Source organism: Chiloscyllium punctatum, chromosome 46 (genome assembly GCF_047496795.1).
Source record: "Chiloscyllium punctatum isolate Juve2018m chromosome 46, sChiPun1.3, whole genome shotgun sequence".
NCBI lineage: Eukaryota > Metazoa > Chordata > Chondrichthyes > Orectolobiformes > Hemiscylliidae > Chiloscyllium > Chiloscyllium punctatum.
In genome coordinates this window covers 54441066-54462906 of record NC_092784.1, presented here as the reverse complement: position 1 = coordinate 54462906, position 21841 = coordinate 54441066, and the positions used below count along the sequence as shown (strand labels likewise).

The 21841-nt window shown below is 40.8% G+C and overlaps 2 protein-coding genes across 3 annotated transcripts in view; one reads left to right on the top strand and one right to left on the bottom strand.

The window, feature by feature from the left end:
* Positions 1–4664, top strand: part of gcdhb (glutaryl-CoA dehydrogenase b) — a 29845-nt gene extending 25181 nt beyond the window's left edge. The window contains exon 11 of the mRNA XM_072564253.1: positions 1861–4664. Within this exon, the coding sequence (XP_072420354.1) occupies positions 1861–1934 (74 nt within the window). The 3' untranslated portion in view covers positions 1935–4664. The remainder of the gene's footprint in view (positions 1–1860) is intronic.
* Positions 4665–6514: 1850 nt separating this feature from the next.
* syce2 (synaptonemal complex central element protein 2) lies at positions 6515–20162 on the bottom strand. 2 transcript variants are annotated; one of them, XM_072563992.1, is made up of 4 exons: positions 20125–20162; positions 14739–14854; positions 10603–10822; positions 6515–7392 (listed from the first exon to the last, which is right to left on the bottom strand). In XM_072563992.1, exons 1-4 carry the CDS (start codon positions 20140–20142, stop codon positions 7198–7200), a joined length of 549 nt encoding a protein of 182 aa, XP_072420093.1. In that variant the 5' UTR covers positions 20143–20162; the 3' UTR covers positions 6515–7197. The 2 variants fall into 2 exon arrangements, with proteins under 2 accessions (XP_072420093.1, XP_072420094.1); XM_072563993.1 differs by lacking the exon at positions 20125–20162 and adding an exon at positions 17306–17397.
* Positions 20163–21841: the final 1679 nt, after the last annotated feature.

Genomic DNA, 21841 nt, shown 5'->3' with positions numbered 1-21841 from the left:
CTTTTCTACCAAGCTCCTAAAAGTGAAAAAGAAACCAACAAGCCTTTTATGATAATGGGAAATCCCTGAGTGTTTGACAGTGAGTGAGGTAGATGAAAAAATGGTGAATTATAGACGGGTTAGCTTAACTTCTGTAGTGGGGAAAATGCTTGAATCTAGGAAGAAATCAAGGAAGAAATAGCAAGGCATATAGATAGAAATAGTCCCATTAGGCAGAGACAGCATGTGTTCACGAAGGGCAGGTCATGTTTAACTAATCTACTGGAATTCTGTGAATATATTATGAGCATGGTGGATAGCGGGGACCCAGTAGATGTGGTGCATTGAGATTTCCAAAAGGCATTCAACAAGGTGCAGCACAAAAGGTTGCCTCATAAGGTGAAGATGTAATGCTAATGTATTAGCATGGACGGATGATTGGTTAACCAAACAGGAAGCAAAGAGTGGGGATAAATTAGTGCTTTTCTGGTTGGCGATCAGCGACTTGTAGTGTGCCTCAGGGTTCAGTATTTGATCTGCAATTATTCACAATTTACATACATAATTTGGAGCTGGTGTAGTGTGTCAAAGTTTGCAGATGACATGGAGATGAGTGGAAGAGCAAAGTGTGCAGAGAACTGTGAGACTTTGCAAAGCGACATAGGTAATTTAAGTCAGTGGGCAAAGGTCTGGCAGATGGGGTACAATGTTAATAAATGTGAAGCCATCCATTTTGGTAGGAATAACAGTAAAAAGGACTATTACTTGAATGGTAAACAATTGCAACATGCTGCTTGTGCAGAGGGACCTGGGTGTCCTTGTGCATGAGGCACAGAAGGTTGGTCTGCAGGTGCAAAAGGTAATTAAGAAGGCAAATGGAATTTTGTCCTTCATTGCTAAAGGGATTGAGTTTAAAAGCAGGAGGTTATGCTGCAGCCGTATGGGGTACTGGTGAGGCCATACCTTGAGTACTGTGTGCAGTTTCTTGAGAAAGGATGTACTGGCACTGGAGGAGGTTTACTCGGTTGATTCTGGAGTTCAGGAAGTTGTTTTATGAGGAGAGACTGAGTAGACTGGGATTAAAGTCATTAAAATTTAGAAGAATTGGGGGGGGGGGGGGAGGGTCTTATGAGGGTTATGTTTAGAGGATGGGTAAGTGGAAGTGAGGCCACAAAAAAGATCAACCATGATCTTATTGAATGGCTGAGTGAGATCAAAGGGCCAAATGGCCTACTTCTGCTCCTAGGTCTTATGTTTTGTCTGCAGTATATCCCATTTCTGTAATGTTAGGAAGACAACACTCTTGTCATTACTTTGGATCAATGTGCAGGTTAGATGAATTGGCCATGGGAAGTTGCCCCATAGTGTTCAGAGATGTGAAGGTTAGGTGCATTAGTCAGGGGTAAATGTAGGGGAATGGCTCTGGATGAGTTACTTTTCGGAGGGTCAGTGTGGACTTGTTGGGCCAAATGGCCTATTTCCGCACTGTAGGCATTCTATGGTCAGGATTAATTTTGTGGCTTTGTTCTATCTCCGACATGACCAAGTCTCCATTAATGACCAGAATAAAAGTAATTTTGGAATTAAAGTGACCGTGAATGGGGAAATTGAATAATGATCAGTGAAGTTTGTGTGGGAGTGATGCCACAGGCTAACATGATACATATTGCTGGCCACATATGTCACACATCCACTTACCTCTGAACTGTCTAGCACTGCTCCCTCCAGCAGACTCTGATTTAATGTACCTGCAGACGGTAAGTTCAATGATCATTGAGGACGATATCTTTTTAACAAAGGCTAGGAGGGACTGTTGATTATTTCTGAGACATCTCCATTCTAATTAAACCTAATATTTTCTTTTATTAATTTGTTCCTCAGGTACTCACGATATCCATGCCCTAATCCTTGGCAAAGCCATCACAGGTCTGCAATCTTTCACCGTACAGAAATAGTCCCAGCTCTTTGGCTGTATGACTTCTGAAAATCAGCACTTTGTCGATTTTTGGTTAGTTTGTTTTCAACCAAATTCTGTGTCAGCCCATGATACGTCTGCTGTTTTGAACAACTTGGCCTCTTCAGGTACAGAAGTAGCTCAGCTTTCAAAACTCCTTGTTATTCTAATTGTATAATCCAAGCACAGAGGGCAGACATTTGCCTGCCTGATTTTCAAAAAAGCTATTTGATTAACACTGCACTGTGCTCTTTCCTCAAGACTCTCCCTTTTGAATATTGTCCAAGTACGTTTTGGAAGGATTTACGGATTCTGTTGTCAGTATCATTGACTGCATTCCAGATTATATTTCATTGTGTTTAAGAACAACAATAATCCTATTTCCCCAGTTCTTTTCAAATTAGTTTCCCAAAACTGCTTAATTTGAAACAATTCTGTTCTTTTTAGTTCTGCTTCTGAATTGATAATTCAGCACTTTAGGTTTGAAAAAAAACATTTTTTAATGGACAATGAATGTGACGTTTTCAATTGGAGTTTTTTTTTAAAAGTTTTTACTTTTGTCTTATTCTTTACTTCAGTCCAGAGTTAGACCACACATTGAAACCATTAACACATTTGAAGTCTACTTGCGCAGAAAATCCAGTATCGCATTCAACTTCTCTGCATCTGAATTTGAGAAAGGATTAACATGATGTCAGACAAGTGCTGAAATAGTAATTCATTCATTTGTGCCTTGGATTTATTTTTAAAAACAGCTACATAACAGTGTGTCCTCAACCACAAACCTTTTGAATTATGTTGACAATTTGTTGCTTACCCTAGCATCCCCTAAAAATGCACGTATTTATCAGATGATAGAATGAGTCCTTTATGCTTCTATTCTTTGCAATAATGTTACTTTCCAATCAGAACTTGGAGGACATGACTCCCACTCTTTCCCTTTTGCATTCTGTCTCCATCTAATGAACCTAAATTGCCATTAGTTACTATTCCCTATGTAGGAATCCATCATCGTATTAATAGCTAATGGTTTTGAGGTGTGTGGGGAAGAAAGAAAATCATGAACCCAATCTCCTTCACCCCCTGCCCCACTCTTTCTCCACCCCCCCCCCCCCCCCCCCCAAAACAAATTGCAAAACTCAGTTTAAAAGCTACAAAATTCCCTCTTAGGAGCACTTCTTCCAATAAAAGACCTAGTCTGGTCTTCAGGGCTCAAGGACAGCATTTTGAACCAGACTGGTTCAGAATACACAAGGGTAGGTATGTGATTAGAAGTTCATTAACACTGGGTTGAATTGTTTAAATTCGATGGAGTCTCTTGAGAGTTCATTGAATCTTAACTGTGTGGACTATAAGTAGGGTGTGTCTCGATGGCAAGAGTAAGAGGGCCATGACACATTCCAAGCAGGAACTGCCTGTGAGGACTTCAGTGGCTTCCCTTGGAGACTCTTAAACATGACAATGTGTTTCGGGTTGTGTTGGTCTCCTGGTTGATGAAAAGGAAAGAAAGCATTTTTCCAACATGTGAAATACGCCTCTTCATAAAAGACTGTGATTTATTGCCGAGCTGACAAGGTCTGTATCTTTTGAGGCGTGACGCTTTGGTGAGATCAGTCTTTGAATGTTACTTTCTAAAACCAAATAAGCCCTTCTCATTGTGCCTCTCTGACTACCCTATGCTGAGTTTCCTATGCATTCAACTGCTAGACACAGTGGAAATCTGAAATTGTCAGGTGTATCAATGGAGTTTCTTTTGTCCTTCTGGAATTGAGATGCTTCCCCTATTTTATACTTTTTCTTTGCCATCTCCCACTAAGAATGAAAGCTGACTGTATTGTTGTACATGTGGGGTAGGGCTGAACAACATGTGATGGTAAATGGCGCTGTGTCACCATGTCCTTTGCCAAAACTGACATTTCAAAAAATAATTGCTTGTGAAGTTTGTGTTATGTTTATAAGCAATAAGATAAGAATTTAATAAATAATTTGCAGTTTGTAGGTGTTTCTAAAGCAAATGTCTCTTCAGTAAACATCAGAATGCATGGGCACTTTAGAATGTATTCCATAAGCCATCTTCTATTGCTGAGACCTAGATATTAATATGGATTTGGTTATCTCTATTTGATTTCAGTTTTCTTTTGTTTCTCCCCACCCCAGAAAAAGGAAGCTGCAAATCTTTACAATTTGCAAGTTCTTCAGAAATGAATAATAATGATTCTCTTTGTAGACATGTGCTCATTTTGTTGTTAGAATTACGCCTGAGTTCTTTCTTCCCCAATGCCCAATAACCTCCTGACAGTACCTTTTCTTGAGTTCACAAGAAATGGGTGTAATTTGAAATTGGGTATCTTGCCCTCTAAAACGCAGCAGAGATTAGACATTCATGGGGACATTTGAACTGTGTGGCTAGGGACGGTGCTGCTAGGGGAACGGGAGGAAAACAAATGAGTGGATGAACATTGAAGTGAAAGGTCCCTGAAATAGAAACCTGGAGATTCCTGATCTAATTCTGACTGGTGATATGTGAACTCTGAAGATCGGCCTCCTATATTCAACAACATGGATACTGTACAGATACACAAAAGTCTACTACTCAAACATCCTGCTGGATATTAAGCAGTGTGTGCAAGAGGATATTCTAACTCACTGCACGTTAATTTTCTAAATTTATTACACACTAAGCGTTGTATCTCATTGTTGTCGCAAATAAATGGATTTGTTTTAACCTGTATATCTGGGTCTGAGTTTGTGGTACCTTTTCTCCCCTAAAAGGGAAAGTATGTTCTCCACAAGTCACAGGCACCAGTTTAGTGTTACGGCACAGTTTTCACTCTGAGTCTGTCTGAAGTGAGAGAAACTGAACTGCAACAGCCTCTTCTGTTTTGCAAAACCAATAGAAAACACTGATTACTTTGTTAACTGAAGGACCCACTCTGATGAAGTTTCTGATATAAATAATGAATCTGATTGATTTTGGAGAGAAAATACTTACCAGCAACATAAGCATGCATCTCTATAAAGAGGATGGGTTATCCATCTGATAAGTTTATTTGAAAGCCTTGTTTTTTTTTCAGGGAAATATTTGTATAATATCAGTAACCCATGAAGTAACATAGAAAATAGGAACAGGAGTAGCCATTCAGCCCTTCAAGCCTGCTCCACCATTCAATATGATTGCAGCTGATCATTCTACTCAATACTTTGTTCTGGCTTTCACTCCTTACCCTTTGATGTCTTTAGCGTAAAAATATATCTAACTCCTTGAAAACATCCAATGTTTTGGCTTCAGCTGCTTCCTGAGACAGAGAATTCCACTCTTGAGTGCAAACAATTTCTCCTCATCTCAGTTCTAAATGACCAACCCCGTATCTTTACACTAAGACCCCTGGTTTAGGACTCTCCAGTCAATGGTAATATCCCATGTCTATCCTCTTTAGTCCAGTCAGAGTTTTCTAGGTTTCTGAGATATACTTCTTTCTTCAAAACTCCAGTGACCTGATCAAGTCTTCTCTTTCTATTGAAACAGTGCCTGAGTGCTGTAGCTAATGAGGAAATTTTGACTTGACATAGATATTGCTCTTAATACACTCTTCTGTTTAACTGCATGTAGTTTAATAAAAGATGAGGTGAAATAGGCTGGGGGGGGGGGGTGTGGAAGATTGCACAGAGAATAAACACTGACAAAGACTATCTGGGTTGAAGCAAGCAAGTTCTATGTAACATTCTGTCCAATATCAGTTTGCTTCTGTTGTACCAAAACATGCCACAGGATGACATTAGCAGATTCATCAACTGCACAATTAATGCACAATTACCATGACGCTGCATCAGCAAATCTGCTACCCAGTCAGAAACTGTTTTCTTGTGAGCGAACATAACAATACTAAATGGCAATGAGAGGAAAGGCCAATGGAAAGAAAAGTCTGCCGGGATTACTATTTGTTAATGTTTTCCTGTTTTAGACATCCCCAAGATGTCTTGCATGATTTGATTTGTATCAAATATCTCACTTACAATGAGACCCACTCATCATTATAATAAAACAAAGAGCTGTGGATGCCAAAATTCTGAAACAAAAACTGCTGGAGAAACTCTGCAAGTCCAGCAGTATCTACGGAGAGAAAGCAGAGTTAATGTTCTGAGTCCAGTGACCTTCCTTCACAACAGTTCTGAAGATGGATAGCTTGACTCAATGTTAACTCTGTCAGCATCTCTGGAGTGAAAACAGACTTGCTAAGCTTCTCTGTTTAATTTCTGCTTTTGAGAGTTTGAGGGCTAACCATTTCTGGATAACTGGTAATGTTGGCAGGAGTTGTTCCCCTGGGAAATAGCTGATTGAGGGCTACCTGATCCCCAGAAGTCATGCTACTCACTGGTGATGCATAAACATCAGGGATATTTCTTTTATCATGTGCGTTCCAAATTACATTAATCATTACAGCACACTGATTTCTCAGCAATAAAAGGGTCATAGCAGCAGCACTTGAGTGTGTGAATGTCCATTAACGAGTCCTTTTTGTCATGCTGATCTATATAACACTGCAAAACACAGATGTTTATTTCTAATACAACCACCTTTAATTTAAACCAAGCTACACACCAGAATTTACAATCATTAGCATATATTTTAAAACGAGTAACCTCCGTTACAATTTTCAACTTACCACAGTGCCTGCAGCCTGAGGTGAGTATGGCTGTGTGTGTATTTGTGGTAGCTGTCACCCATTTATGTCCAACTCCTTGACAACATAGTTGAGATTGCAACCAGGCTGAGAGAGAATTGTGGCTTTGAATGTATGTCAGCTATTCCACAGCACACAGTGTTATATCAACAGTGCAACTACCTCCATTTTGTTTTTAAATGTAACAACCTGCAAAACAGTTCTTAAACAATTTATTTTACAATTGTTAATAAAAGAAAATCTGCCAAGCAGAAACTACAGTACAATTTCACACTGAGTGCTAATTAAATAAAGGTAGTAGATTCAGGCAATGGGAGACCTGAGTTTAACTCAAGCAAGTGGATGGGTTTTGAATGGGTTAAAAATTGGGTGAGCCCTGGAGTTTTGCAGAGGTTGTGTTCTAAAGCATAACTTTACTAGATTGCAAAAAAAAACCCATTACTTAATAGAAAGCCAACTGGCCACCAAGAAATCTATAAGCAATTGCATTTTCTACCTACGACACTGAACACTTTTAAAGAAAAGGGAAAGAAAAAATGTGAATAGTTATTCTCTAGAGCCCGTTATGTAATAAAGTACCACTTATACTTCCGGTTGAGTACACATGTCCTTGTAGACTGTTGCCATGGCAGTGCAGGTCTGTTTAAGTTCGGACTCTAAACATCTGACTCTATCGAGGATGTTCAACAGCTCTTGCAGTGTGTCCTCAATCAATTTGTTCTCACTACTGTAGATTTCAAACAATCCTTCTTCGATCTTCTTCGAGAATTCTGAAACCTTAAGAAATTATAAGTTATATCCTTTCCCTGATTTTCTCCCAGTCACCCTTTAAAGCTAAAGCTCTGGTTTTGCTGCAGCCCACATGTATCCCTAACTCATACAGAAACATACGAACATTACAAATAGATGGAGGAGTAGGCCATTCGGCCCTTTGAGTTTGCATCACCATTCAATACGATCATGCCTAATCGTGCACGTGCAATCTCAGTATCCCATTTCCGCCCTCTTTTCCCCCATTCCCCTTGATCCCTTTAGCTGCAAGGGCCGCTTCCAGCTCCCTCTTGAATATCTCTCATGAACTGGCCCCAACTGCTTCCTGTGGGAGAGAATTCCACAGGTTCCCAACTCTCTGAGTGAAGACATTCTTCCTCATCTCAGTCTTGAATGGCCTACCCTCATTCTTACACTGTGCACCCCCCCCCCCCCAAAGTTCTGGACATCTCCCACATCGGGAACATTTTTCCTGTATCTAGCCTATCCAGTCCCATCAGGATTTTCCATGTTTCTACGTGATTTCCCCTCATTCTTCTAAATTCCAGCAAATACAAGCCCAGTCGATCCAGCCTTTCCTTGTGTCAGTCCTGCCATCCCGGGAATCGGTCTGGTGAACCTGCGCTGGACTCCCTCAGTAACAAGAATGTCCCTTCTCAGACTAGGAGACCAAAACCGCACACAACACTCAAGATGTGGCCTCACCGAGGCCCTGCCTAACTGCAGCAAGACATCCCTACTCTGATACTCAAATCCTCTCACTATGAAGGCCAGCATACCATTCCCTTTCCTCAATACCTGTTGCACCTGATGCCAACCTTCAGTGACTGTTCCACCATGACACCCAGGTCTCATTGCACCTCACCTTTTCCTAAACTGTCACCATTCAGATAATAATCTGCTTTTCTGTTTTTGCCACCAAAGTAGATAATCTCACATTTATCCACATTATGCAGCATTTGTCAAGTATCTGCCCACTCAACCAGTCTGTCCAAGTCACCCTGCACCCTCTTACCATCCTCCTCACAGCACACACTACCACCCAGCTTAATGTCATCTGCAAACGTGGAGCTACTGCATTCAATTCCTTTGTCCAAATCGTTAACGTATATTGTGAACAGCTGTGGTCCCAGCACCGAACCTGACGGTGCCCCATTTGTCACTGCCTGCCACTCTGAAAAGGATCTGTTTATTCCAACTCTCTGCTTCCTGTCTGCCAACCAGTTCTCTATCCATATCAATACATGACCTCCGATACCATGAGCTTTAATTTTCCTTACTAATCTCTTGTGTTGGACCTTGTTAGAAGGCTTTTTAAAGTCCAGATACACCACATCCACTGATTCACCCATGTGCACTCTACTGGCCACATCCTCAAAAAATTCCAGAAGATTTGTCAAGTATGATTTCCCTACAGTGAATCCATATTGACTGGGATCAATTCTGTCACCGTGTTCCAAATGCTCAGTTATTACATCCTTAAAGATTGACTCCAGCATTTTCCCCACCACCAATGTCAGACTAACTGGCCTTTAGTTCCCCATTTCCTTTATCCCTGCTTTTTTTTAAAAATGGGGTTACATTAGCTACCCTTCAGTCTTTTGGAACTCTCCCAGAGTCTATAGAATGATCACCAATGCATCCACTATTTCTAGGACCATTTCCTTAAGTATTATGGGATGCAGAGTATCAGGCCCTGGGGTTTTAATCCCATCAATTTCTCGAATACCATTTCCTGACTAATAAGGATTTCCTTCAGTTCTTCCTTCATGGATTGCACTCTGTCCCCTAGCATTTCCAGAAGGTCATTTGTGACCACCTTAGTGAACACCGATCCAAAGTTTTGTTCAACTGTTCTGCCAACTTTTGGTTGTCCATTATGAATTTACCTGATTCTAACTGCAAGAGACCAATATTTGTCTTCACCAGTCTTTTTCTCTTCACATATCTATAGAAGCTTTTGCAGTCAGCTTTTATGTTTCGCAAGCTTAATTTAATATTCTATTTTCCCTTTCTGAATTAAACCCTTTGTCCCCTTCAGCTGAATTTTAAATTTCTCCCAGTCCTCGGGTTTGCTGCATTTTCTGACCAATGTATATGCCTCCTCTTTGACTTTAAAACTATTCCTGATTTCACTTGTTAGCCATGGAAGACCCCCTTCCCTGTTTCATTCTTACACCAGACAGGGACATACAATTGTTGAAGTTCATCCATATGTTCTTTAAATGTCTGCCATTGCCTATCCACCGTCAAACCGTTAAGTATCCTTGGCCAGCTTATCCTCGCCAGTACGGCAATCTTCATGTGCAAGTCTGGACAGTGAGTGAGTGGATGTCATGATGACTAATGCCAGTCCAGTTTTCATCAACAATTGCTTATGAGCCCCCCAAAAAGGGAAAAAGCCCCAGCCAGTTCAGCCTCTCCCTATATCCCTGTGTCTGTGTGGGTTTCCTCTGGGTGCTCCGGTTTCCTCCCACAGTCCAAAGATGTGTAGGTCAGGTGAATTGGCCACACTAAATTGCCCGTAGTGTTAGGTAAGGGGTAAATGTAGGGGTATGGGTGGGTTGCGCTTCGGCGGGTCGGTGTGGACTTGTTGGGCTGAAGGGCCTGTTTCCACACTGTAAGTAATCTAATCTAAAAAGTAATCTAATCATATATCTCTAACCCTGGCAACATTGTTTCAGAAGCCTTTCAATTTCATATCTTTCCTATAGCAGGGAGACTAGAATTGAATGCAGTGTTGATGCAATCCTTGAAATCCAAAGCAAGTTCTCCTTTATTTGGTGCACACAGTTTAATTTGCTGCCTTTATAATTCCAAAACCTTTCTCCCTGATTGTTATGAAGAGCTTGCAGGTGATCTGGGGTAGACATGGCTGATTATTCCCCTGCCTCAGCTAGGAACATCGAGGCCAATTGCAGCGACTAAGATTAGCAACTTAGCATCAACCTGGAATTCAACAACTCCTAACCACAGTCCCATAGCTAGGTAAATGATCTTGCATGAAACTTCCTTCATTCACACTACAACCTTTGCTGTACACAATACACACAAGAAACAGTTAATGAGTCATCTAGGCTGTTCTTCACAGGAGCTACAGAATTTCATAAAGAGCAAAGGGCTGTGAAATTGCCTCATTTCAAACACATAGCACTCTTCACATAAAACGAGTCCTTGCATAAATTACAGCTCTTGGCTTCAGAAAAGTACAAATACCTTCAAAATAAGAGTGTCTTTAAAGCTGCTCATCAACTTGTGGTCCTTTATCCTACTTTTGTTTATTTCGTTAACCAGCTGTTTTGTTCGCTCACACAGGGTGTCGATGCTTGAATCTGATGCCACAAAACAGTTTTGGGGCTTGTTACTGAAATCAATCGTGGAATCCTCAAAATCTGAGTTTGCTGTTCTTTCATCAACTAAACTACAGGATTCTGCTCTGTTACAGGAGAAAAAGTACAACAACAATAAAATAAAATCATAAGCTGGTGAGTATGATATCTATAGATAAAGTGTTATTAAAATAAATGTAAGTATTGCATAGCTACGTTATGCCTGGACCATCTATCCCTTTTAGAGAAAGGAATGAGCTATCAGAATTGTATAAGGGTACATCAGGTGAGTAATTTTTAGATATTGTTCCAAAGATGTTTTCAAGTAAGCCTGCAAGCTCTCCATAAGAATCAGGGAGAAAGGTTTCGGAAGTACAAAGGCAGTAAATTAAACGGTGTGCACCAAATAAAGGAGAACTTGCTTTGGACTTCAAGGATTGAATCAGCACTGCATTGAATTCTAGTTTCCCTACTATCAGAACGATGCTGTGAATTGAAAGGACGTTGCTGGGGTTAGAAATACAGGGAGAGACTGAACAGGCCGGGACTGTTTTCCCTGGAGCATCAAAGGCTGAGGGGTGACATTATAGAGGTTTATAAAATCATAAGGGGCATCGATAGGGTAAATAGTCAAGGGGAGTCCAAAATTGGATGGAATAAGGTGAGAGGGGAATGATTTAAAAGGGACCTAAGGGGCAACGTTTTCATGCAGAGGGTGGTGTGTATATGGAATGAGCTGCCAGAGGAAGACGAGGAGGCAGATACAATTACAACATTTAAAAGACATCTGGATGTGTATATGAACGGGAAGGATTTAGAGGAATATGGGCCAAATACTGGCAAATGGGACAAGATTAATTTAGGATATCTGGTCAACATAGATAAGTTGAACTGAAGTGTCTGTTTCCATGCTGTATGTCTCTATGACTCTGTCAGGCAAACACAAAGTCCAACCTATTTAACTAGCTTGATATGGTAACCAAGAATATTCTATCAATGTGTTACTATCAGAGGATGCAAACATTAGCGGTCAAGAACCACGGACAGAGGGGAAGATTATGGAAATTCAACCCAATGTGACTGTTCCATTATTAAGCATCTTCCATTCATGTCAATTCTCCTCATAAACCCAGTGTAAAAGGCAGTGTTTCATAAATGATTGTGTTGCCAAGCTCAGGCTAATACACTGCATGCACAATCTGGCATGTGGAACTGCAAAAGATCATCATTGCTAACAATCTTAAATAGATTCTCAGAGTCACTCTGTTTCCCAAGCTAGAATATGTTTCCTGGTAAGAAGACCTTTCCGAGATGATTGAAACTTGATTGTTCCCAGCTAAATGCGAGTCTGAATCATACATCAAGATTGCAGGTTATTATAGTGTGTGATTTAGCACAAGCCACTTGCTGACAGCAAGCCAGCAACTTTAAGGCTTCAGGATTAGAGAGGAAGAAGTTTCCCCTGCTGGAATTGTGGCTTGGGTTGTGGAAATACAGCTCACATTGAATTTGCATATAGGCCATTCAGCCCAGTGGGTGCATGCTAGTTTTTATGCTCCATATTAGCCTTTTCCAACTCTTTTTCTATCTACATTTCTAATTTCCCTTCTCCTTCATGAACTTGTCTAACTTCATCTCAAATACAAGGTTATCACCTCCATTCATCAGGATATATTCTTGTCAGCCATTGTGGACCTGATGGGCAGAATGGCTTCCTTCCATGTCAGATATTTCTAATTCTCTTTAATGGTGAGCTATGAAATTTTGAACGAACTGGAGGATTGGAGCAAGGACAGCAGTTCGACTAGTGTTAAAAAGTGCTATCAAGATGTGATGGAGACATGGATTAGGGTTTCAACACAAAGAGGGAACATATAGACAGAATGGAGCAAAGGTTGAAGAGGTGGGAGAAAGCCAAATTTGGGATTGAGTAGGACAGGCATCCTCTGGAAAGGAGACAGTTTTTTTCATTAATAAAAATAATTGTTCATGACGAGTTTGAAGTTATGTAGTTGCATGATGGTGAAGTGTACATTAACTGAAAGCATTTCACAAGTATCTTGATTAGGGATAGTCAGCACGGTTTTGTGAAGGGTAGGTCGTGCCTCACAAACCTTATCGAGTTCTTTGAGAAGGTGACCAAACAGGTAGATGAGAGTAAACCGGTTGATGTGGTGTATATGGATTTCAGCAAGGTGTTCGATAAGGTTCCCCACAGTAGGCTATTGTACAAAATGCGGAAGAATGGGATTGTGGGAGATATCACAGTTTAGATCAGTAATTGGCTTGCTGAAAGAAGACAGAGGGTGGTGGTTGATGGGAAATGTTCATCCTGGAGTCCAGTTACCAGTGGTGTACCGCAAGGGTCGGTGTTGGGTCCACAGCTGTTCGTCATTTTTATAAACGACCTGGATGAGGGCATAGAAGGGTGGGTTAGTAAATTTGCAGACGACAGAGAGAGCGCCTTTTTTCAAGTATGGTGACGGTGAGCACAAGGGGGCATAGCTTTAAATTGAGGGGTGATAGATACAGGACAGATGTCAGAGGTAGTTTCTTTACTCAGAGTAGTAAGGGTATGGAATGCTTTGCCTGCAACGGTAGTAGATTCGCCAACTTTAAGTACATTTAAGTTGTCATTGGACAAGCATATGGACATACATGAAATAGTGTAGGTTAGATGGGCTTCAGATTGGTTTGACAGGTCGGCGCAACATCGAAGGCCGAAGGCCCTCTACTGCGCTGTAATGTTCTATGTTAATGTACTGAGTCAATTAACTAAGGATTTACACATATTCCCTGGAACACTGTGTTCTCTATTATCAGCCAACAGAAAAATCAGCAGTTTCTACTCTAAAAAGTACAATTTCAAAAATAATTAATTTGTGCACTTAACATTGAGGAACAGCTGTAAGACGTTACATATACATTTTAATTTAACTTATGGCTTTTTAGCATTGCATCAGACTTATGTTTAGATTATTTTGAATCAATACGAGTGAACCTCCTGTGGCTTCATGCAAAGCAAGTCAAGCAAAATAAATCACTAAGTGTGTTTGTGAGACAGTAGATAGACATGCAAAAATTGCAGGAGGGTATGCTGAAATGTCAGTTCTGTCCTAAACAACCACTGCCAACATTTTCAGTTTCTATTTCAAATTTTACTTCTGTCCTGCTCTCAGCTGAAGTCCATGAGTCAAAGTCCAGCAGATAAAGCATTCTGGGTCTAACAGCTCAAATCAGAATTAGCTCGCTAATCTCAATATGCACTAGAGAATGGTGAAGCCCAAATAAGGAGAATGTGTGACATATGTTAAAAAATGCTAAGAGTTTACAGATTTAAGCATTAGCTGTACTCAAAGTTTGAACTTTGCCAATGTAACACCAGTGTACAATATGACAGCAGGACTTGTATCTGGCATGTATCATTTTCTTACACCTTTTTCATTACACCTTTTAATAAAACCTGATCAGTTCTTACAAGTAAGTACTCCTCCTATAAGATTTCATACCAATGCATAACTGCTTTTTTATGTTAAATATCAGATAATTACCAGGTATTTTGTGCTCGGCAAATACTCCAATCTTTACTAAATTTTCATTCCCAATCCTCTTAAAAAGCTCCACAAAAACTGGAATTAAGAAATAATTTACAGCTGCAAATTCACTGCCTCTGTGCTGCCATCTAAAGTATATATTTTTTATAGCTGTAAATGTTTTAACTTGGAGCTCAATAAGCAATTTGTCAATCTCAGATTGATTGTTTGAGATAAATGTTAAAATGCCCCTCTGTCACTCATAGCTACACTGAACAGTGTGCATTCCTATACATGGGCATGCCTTTGTGTAAACAGCAGGAAGTCCATCAGATTCTCCCAGTTGTAACTCAAGCAGAAAATGTAGGCAATGTGGCCCACAAAGCATCAAAACAACTACAAAAAGCAAATGTTCCAGCACCTTTGGAACAACAACATTGTAGATCAGTTTGTTCGTTCTCCCGCTTAAGACAGAATAGCAACACCTCACCTTAAATCCGCCTCTGTGTAGAGATTCTTCCTGATGCCACTAGTTAGCAGTGTGCTTTCACTGACATTCCCCATCTTTTGCTCAGCGCTATCATAATCCTTGTCAGCCATCCTGATCTACAACAATAAGCAGGGTTTTAAGAGCTTGCATCATATTTAAAACTATAGTCTGTATTGATTGCATATGTTTTTCATTGAATTTTCTGCTCTCTTGCAAGCTGCAGATCCTTGAGGGTTCATAATCACCATTTGATGCTTTGCCCAAATCATATATTTCCAAACTTCAGTCCTGATGAAATGTCAATTCATCTAAAATGATAACTTAATTCCTCTGTCCTAAACAACACTTTCCAGCATTTTCTGCAAATTTTCAGCATCCATAGAATTTTACTTTTGGCCTTCAGCTGGACTGATTAGGGATAGTCAACATGGCTTTGTGCGTGGGAAATCATGTCTCACAAACTTGATTGAGTTATTTGAAGAAGTAACAAAGAGGATTGATGAGGGCAGAGCAGTAGATGTGAACTATATGGATTTCAGTAAGGCGTTCGACAAGGTTCTCCGTGGGAAACTGATTAGCAGAATACAGGTTGAACTAGCCATTTAGATACACAGCTGGCTCAAAGGTAGAAGACAGATGGTGGTGGGGGAGGGTTGTTTTTCAGACTGGAAGCCTGTTACCAGTGGAGTGCCACAAGGATCGGTGCTGGGTCCTCTACTTTTTGACATTTACATAAATGATTTGGATGCGAGCATAAGAGGTACAGTTAGTAAGTTTGCAGATGACACCAAAATTGGAGATGTAGTGGACAGCTAAGAGGGATACCTCAGATTACAACAGGATCTTGAACAGATGGGCTAATAGGCTGAGAAGTGGCAGATGGAGTTTAATTCAGATAAATGCAAGGTGCTGCATTTTGGGAAAGCAAATCTTAGCAGGACTTATACACTTAATGGTAAGGTCCTAGGGAGTATTGCTGAATAAAGAGACCTTGGAGTGCAAGTTCATGTCTCCTTGAAAGTGGAGTCGCATGTAGATAGGATAGTGAAGAAGGTGTTTGATATGCTTCCTTTTATTGGTCAGAGTATTGTGTACAGGAGTTGGGAGGTCATGTTGCAGCTGTACAGGACATTGGTTAGGCCACAGTTGGAATATTGCGTGCAATTCTGATCAACTTGTCTGGACCATGTCTATTTCCCCTATCCATGCCCCTCATGATTTTATAAACCTCTATAATGTCACCTCTCAGCCTCTAACGCTCCAGGGAAAATAGCACCAGCCTATTCAACCTCTCCCTAAAGCTCAAACCCTCCAACGTTGGCAACATCCTTGTAAATCTTTTCTGAACCCTCTCAAGTTTCATAACATCCTTTCTACAGGAAGGAGACAAGAACTGCATGTAAATTCCAAAAGTGGCCTAATCAACGTTGTGTACAGCTACAACATGACATCCCAACTCCTGTACTCAATGGTCTGACCAATAAAGAAAAGCATACCAAATGCCTTCTTCACCATCCTATCTACCTGTAACTCCACTTTCAAGGAACAATGAACCTGAACTCCAAGATCTCTGTTCAGCAATACTCCCCAGGACCTTACCATTTTGTGTTGTATAATTCTTTGGAACAGCAAGAAAAAACACTCAATTTTCAATTGTTTGCTTTGTAACTTGGTTGGGGGTAGTGCAAATGTTAAACTAAACAATGCCTCTGCAATAAATTCAATATGCTCTGTGTTCCTAATTCAGGAATGAAATTAAACATCTCTACACAATTTGTAGCAATTTGGAAACTCTCTTCCATAAGCAGCAGTTGATACTAGCTGTGAGATTGCTAAGACATTGTTTAACAAAACATGTTAAGGAATAGGGGACATCAAAGGCCCACATGTGGAATTATGTCACAGCTATTTTATCACTGGATGGGCTATATCATCATTTCCTGTTTTCTTGGGTTTCAAGAATACTATTGTTTGATCGGCCAGCCTGGCTCTCAGTGAAACAAAAGTGAGGACTGCAGATGCTGGAGATCAGAGTCTAGATTAGAGTGGTGGTGGAAAAGCACAGCAGGTCAGGCAGCATCCAAGGAGCAGGAAAATCAACATTTCAGGCAAAAGCCCTTCATCAGGAATGAATCCTTTTGGATCTCAGTGAGACCTGCAGTGGTGGAAATATCAAGATGTGCTGGATTTTCTTGCTAGTCAGCTTCAGGTTACTTTGTCAGCCAGCTCCCTTGCTTGGAGAGGTGACGTGAAGCAAACCACCTTCACTCTTTAGTCTAGAGGTTTTAACACTGAGTTGACCCTTGAAATTGCCTCTCGCCACTGGAGGAGACAAAGTGAGGGATATGCATATTCCTGCCTGAAATAGTCTAGTGATGTGCACTGGCTGGTATGAGCCATGCAAAACAGAGCAATACATTCTGCATTCATCCACTCTACACCATGTGCCTTAATATTTAAGAAAAACTTGAGTTGGGCACAATTTTGAGAAAACAAAATCATTAAATGCATTTAACTCCTGTTAATTGTCATTGCACGACAGTAAACTACATATACCACGGCCTTACCTTTTACTTAAAATGATATAATGTGAGTACATATAAATATGAAGGTTTATTGAGGCTACCTGCCTCTTCCCTCTGGCTTCCCAGGCCCGTTCCTAAGGGCCGCAACCCCCTAGCGACACGCCCCGCCCATCACGTGACGCACGCCCTGCTCCACCCTTCTGTGGCGTCAGATGATTACATCATCGTGACCCCATTCACAAACTGGAGCCGTTCCCGCGCTCTCTCGATGCCCTCCACGTGCTCAGAGCCCGCGTGTGTATGATGCTAAGTGCTCTGTGGTACTAAGTGGAAATAGGGAATCAGGACTAATTAATATGTTTTCACTCTACCCACCTTGCAAACAAAATAGGGATGTACTCTTGACATTATTTTTAGATATTTTCTCATCAGCCTGTTCAGAAATTTTATGAGTCACCTCTGGACTAGGTGGGACTTGAACCCAGGCCTGCTGACTCACAGGTAACAGTGCTTTTGTTGTGTCTTTTGAGACCACAACAACTCCCAAAGTGCTTTGCAGACACTGAATAATACTTTTGTTCATAAATAAAATGTCAACACCTCTAGAAACCCAACCTGTGTTACCCTACTGGCTAGTGGGCTTGCTGGCAAGCAAAGTAACTGGAGTAGCAAAACAATCCTGCATACCTTGATATTTTCGCTGCTGCAGGTCGGTCTTGCTAAGAGAGCCAGTCTGGCTGGTCATCAACAATAATAATGCCATCCAGTGATATCATGGCAGATCTGTGACCTAACACCACAAATTGTATACAAAACAAAGAATTCTGAATGCTGGAGGTCTCAAACAAACAAAACAGAAATTGCAGGTGAAGCTCAGTGGGTCTGGCAGCATCTGTGGAGAGAGGAGTAAAGTTAACCTCTTGAGTCCAGTGACCTTTGTTCATTATTGTTCCAATGCAGTAGTGAGTTTGCACGGATCAAGCTGCCTTTAATGGAAATACGATCGTGAGCGGATAGATTTTCCTGATGTTAGTTGAGGGATGAATAATTGTTCATCTTCTTCTAAATTTTGCAGGGATCTTACATGTACTAAAAAGACAGAAATCTCCTTACTTTAATATCTCACACTGATTCAAAAATATTAATAATGGATATTTTTCATATTTCACTTTCGGGAGATATATATTTACTTGTTTGTGTATCCATCTATGGTTTCATGATTCCCCCACCTGGAGTATCATATGCAGTTTTGGTCTCTTTATCTCAGGAAAAATATGATTGCCATAGAGAGAGCTCAATTAAGGTTTACCAGTCTTGGTTCCCAGGATGGTGAGACTATCCTATGAAAAAAGATATTGGGCACACTGGGTCGATATTCTCCAGAGATTTGAAGAATGAAAAGTGATTGCATTTGAGAGTTACAAAATACTTAAAGTGACAGACAGGGTAAGAGGGTTCCTCTGGCTGGGAAGACTAGAACCAGGGGGTACAATTTAATAATAAGATGGATGCCATTTAAATCCACAATGAGGAGTCAGTTTTTATCTCAGAGGATTTAGAATCTTTCAAATCCTCAATCCTGAGGGCTGTATAAACTCAGTCTTTAAGTATGTTTAAGGTACCAATTGATAGATTTCTGATGCCCAATGGCATACATAGTTAAAGGGATGGGCTGGGTGAAAGGCATAGCTGTGTTTAATTAGCCACGATCGTATTGCACTGTGGACAGACTCCAGATGGGCCAATGGGCTGAGAAGTGGGCAGATGGAGTTTAATTCAGATAAATGCAAGGTGCTGCATTTTGGGAAAGCAAATCTTAGCAGGACTTATACACTTAATGGTAAGGGCCTAGGAAGTGTTGCTGAACAAAGAGACCTTGGAGTGCAGGTTCATAGCTCCTTGAGTGGAGTCGCAGGTAGATAGGATAGTGAAGGCAGCATTTGGTATGCTTTCCTTTATTGGTCAGAGTATTGAGTACAGGAGTTGGGAGGTCATGTTGCGGCTGTACAGGACATTGGTTAGGCCACTGTTGGAATATTGCGTGCAATTCTGGTCTCCTTCCTATCGGCAAGATATTGTGAAACTTGAAAGGATTTAGAAAAGATTTACAAGGATGTGCCAGGGTTGGAGAATCTGAGCTACAGGGAGAGGCTGAACAGGCTGGGGCTGTTTTCCCTGGAGCGTCGGAGGCTGAGGGGTGACCTTATAGAGGTTTGCAAAATTATGAGGGGCATGAATAGGATAAATAGACAAAGTCTTTTTCCTGGGAGTGGAGAGTCCAGAACTAGAGGGCATAAATTTAGGGTGAGAGGGGAAAGATATAAAAGAGACCCAAGGGGCAACCTTTTCACTCAGAGGGTGGTTCGTGTATGGAATGAGCTGCCAGAGGATGTGGTGGAAGCTGGTGCAATTGCAACATTTAAGAGGCATTTGGATGGGTATATGAATAGGAAGGGTTTGGAGGGATATGGGCCGGGTGCTGGCAGGTGGGACTAGATTGGGTTGGGATATCTGGTCAGTATGGATGGGTTGGACTGAAGGGTCTGTTTCCAGGCTGTACATCTCTATGACTCAATGACTCAATGGGCTGTATGGCTTTACTCCTGTTCCTACTCTCTGAAATACCTAGCAAGTGTAAAAAATATACTAGCCCTTTAGGACTACCATCACCTGAACTACAGCTCAGCACCACCTTCTCAAGGGGAATAAATGCTAATCTTATCCCCTGACTGAATGATTAAGTCAAAAACTGCAATGATTGCACTGTGTTTTGACTAATAAGTCCATCCATGACCATTTATGTTAGGAAACATTTCAACAGTAAAGGCGGCTAACATCAACACTGATGTAAATAGACTCACCCGTTGAAAAAATGGCATTACCGCAGATTGACCATCTCCACAATACATCTGCATGTGGCTCTGTCAATAGATATTAAATTTAATTTGAATGTTTACACTTCATTTTTAAAGCGCTACTAATGAGCTTCACTTCAGAGTAACAGTTTCCCTCCCTTCATTACAATAAGGTCACATTTTCATCTTTCCAGCATGAGATGAGTCCCAGAAATATCAGGTGAATGATTCTCTTTTTGTTTTTCCTCTCTCCCAATCAATAATCTGTGAAGATCTTCTGTCACACTGCTAGATGGAAGTTTCCAGAACAATTCTGCTTGTGTGGATATGCTGCATTCTGCAAGTCACTGCAACCACAGCATTGAGCCACTTAGGGGGGGTGAGATATTTGACAATATAGGCAACAATGGCAGTGAGCTGAGATACATATTGAGCTGAGCAATCTTGTATCCTTGACAGAATTCAAAAGTTGTTAAATATCATCCTTTTAATGTTGTTAAATATCACTGGCATAGTGGTTCAGTGGTTAGCACTGCTGCCTCAGGGTGCCAGCTTCGATTCCAGCCTCGGGTGACTCTCTGTCAGGAGTTTGCACATTCTCTCTGTGTCTGCGTGGGTTTCCTCTGGGTGCTCTGGTTTTCTTCCGCAGTCCAAAGATGTGTAAGACAGGTAAATTGGCCATGCTAATTTGCCCATAGTGTTAGGTGCATTAGTCAGAGGGAAATGGGTCTGGGTGGGTTACTCTTCAGAGGGTCGGTGTGGACTAGTTGGGCCAAAGGGCCTGTAACCACGCTGTAGGGAATCTAATCTAATTTTTAAAAATACAATGTGTGGTTTCCTTCAATGATAAATATGCATTTATCATTGAATCATACAGTACAGAAAGGCCGTTCGGTCCATCAAGTTTACACTGACAAAAACTATTCTAAATCTACACTAGTCCCACTTTCCAACACTAGGCCCATAACGTTGAATGTTATGACTTTCTATGCTCATCCATGTGATGTACTGTAGCATCTCTAACATCCTTTGCACTTTCCAGAGGCTTTCACAGCCACAAGGTATATATTTACAGTCCTTGTTAGATGAATCACGGCAATCAACTTGAGCAAAGTAAACTCCCACAAACAGAAACATGATAAAGGTCAGAGAAAGGAATAGATTTTGACCAGGATACTGGAGATATGAACAAAATGCACTGAGGAGAGTTAGTACTTTACAGATTAAACAATCATGGAATCTTACAGTATCAAAGAAGCCCATTCAGCCCATGTCCTATCTCTATGAAAGCACCTATGCAAGTTTGAAAGATTGCAAAAATTAGTTAATTTGAAAGTCTGAAAAGGTATGGGTTTTAGTTCTTTAGAGGCTACTGAAAGCTTACTTTATTAAATACAAAGTTTTGGAGATCACCTGTTTTGACCTGCTGGACATGTTTACTGGAAGTCACATGTCTGAGTTTATGGCTGTCAGGAATTGTTGTTTAGATATTATTTAGAGTTCAATGAGCATGTAGCCTGGTGAGAGATCTTACTCAACCCATCCTCTTCTGCCTGTTCTGAAACATTCCTGAGAATGCAGTGCGAGAGTTGAGAGAACTAATAAGGCTACAGTGAGTTAGTGTATATGGATTCTACAGGCAGTTAATGCGGCAGTCATTGGCTTATAAGCACATAATACAATGCAGTTTTATTTTGCCTGTCTTTCATACCCAAGCCCTTCC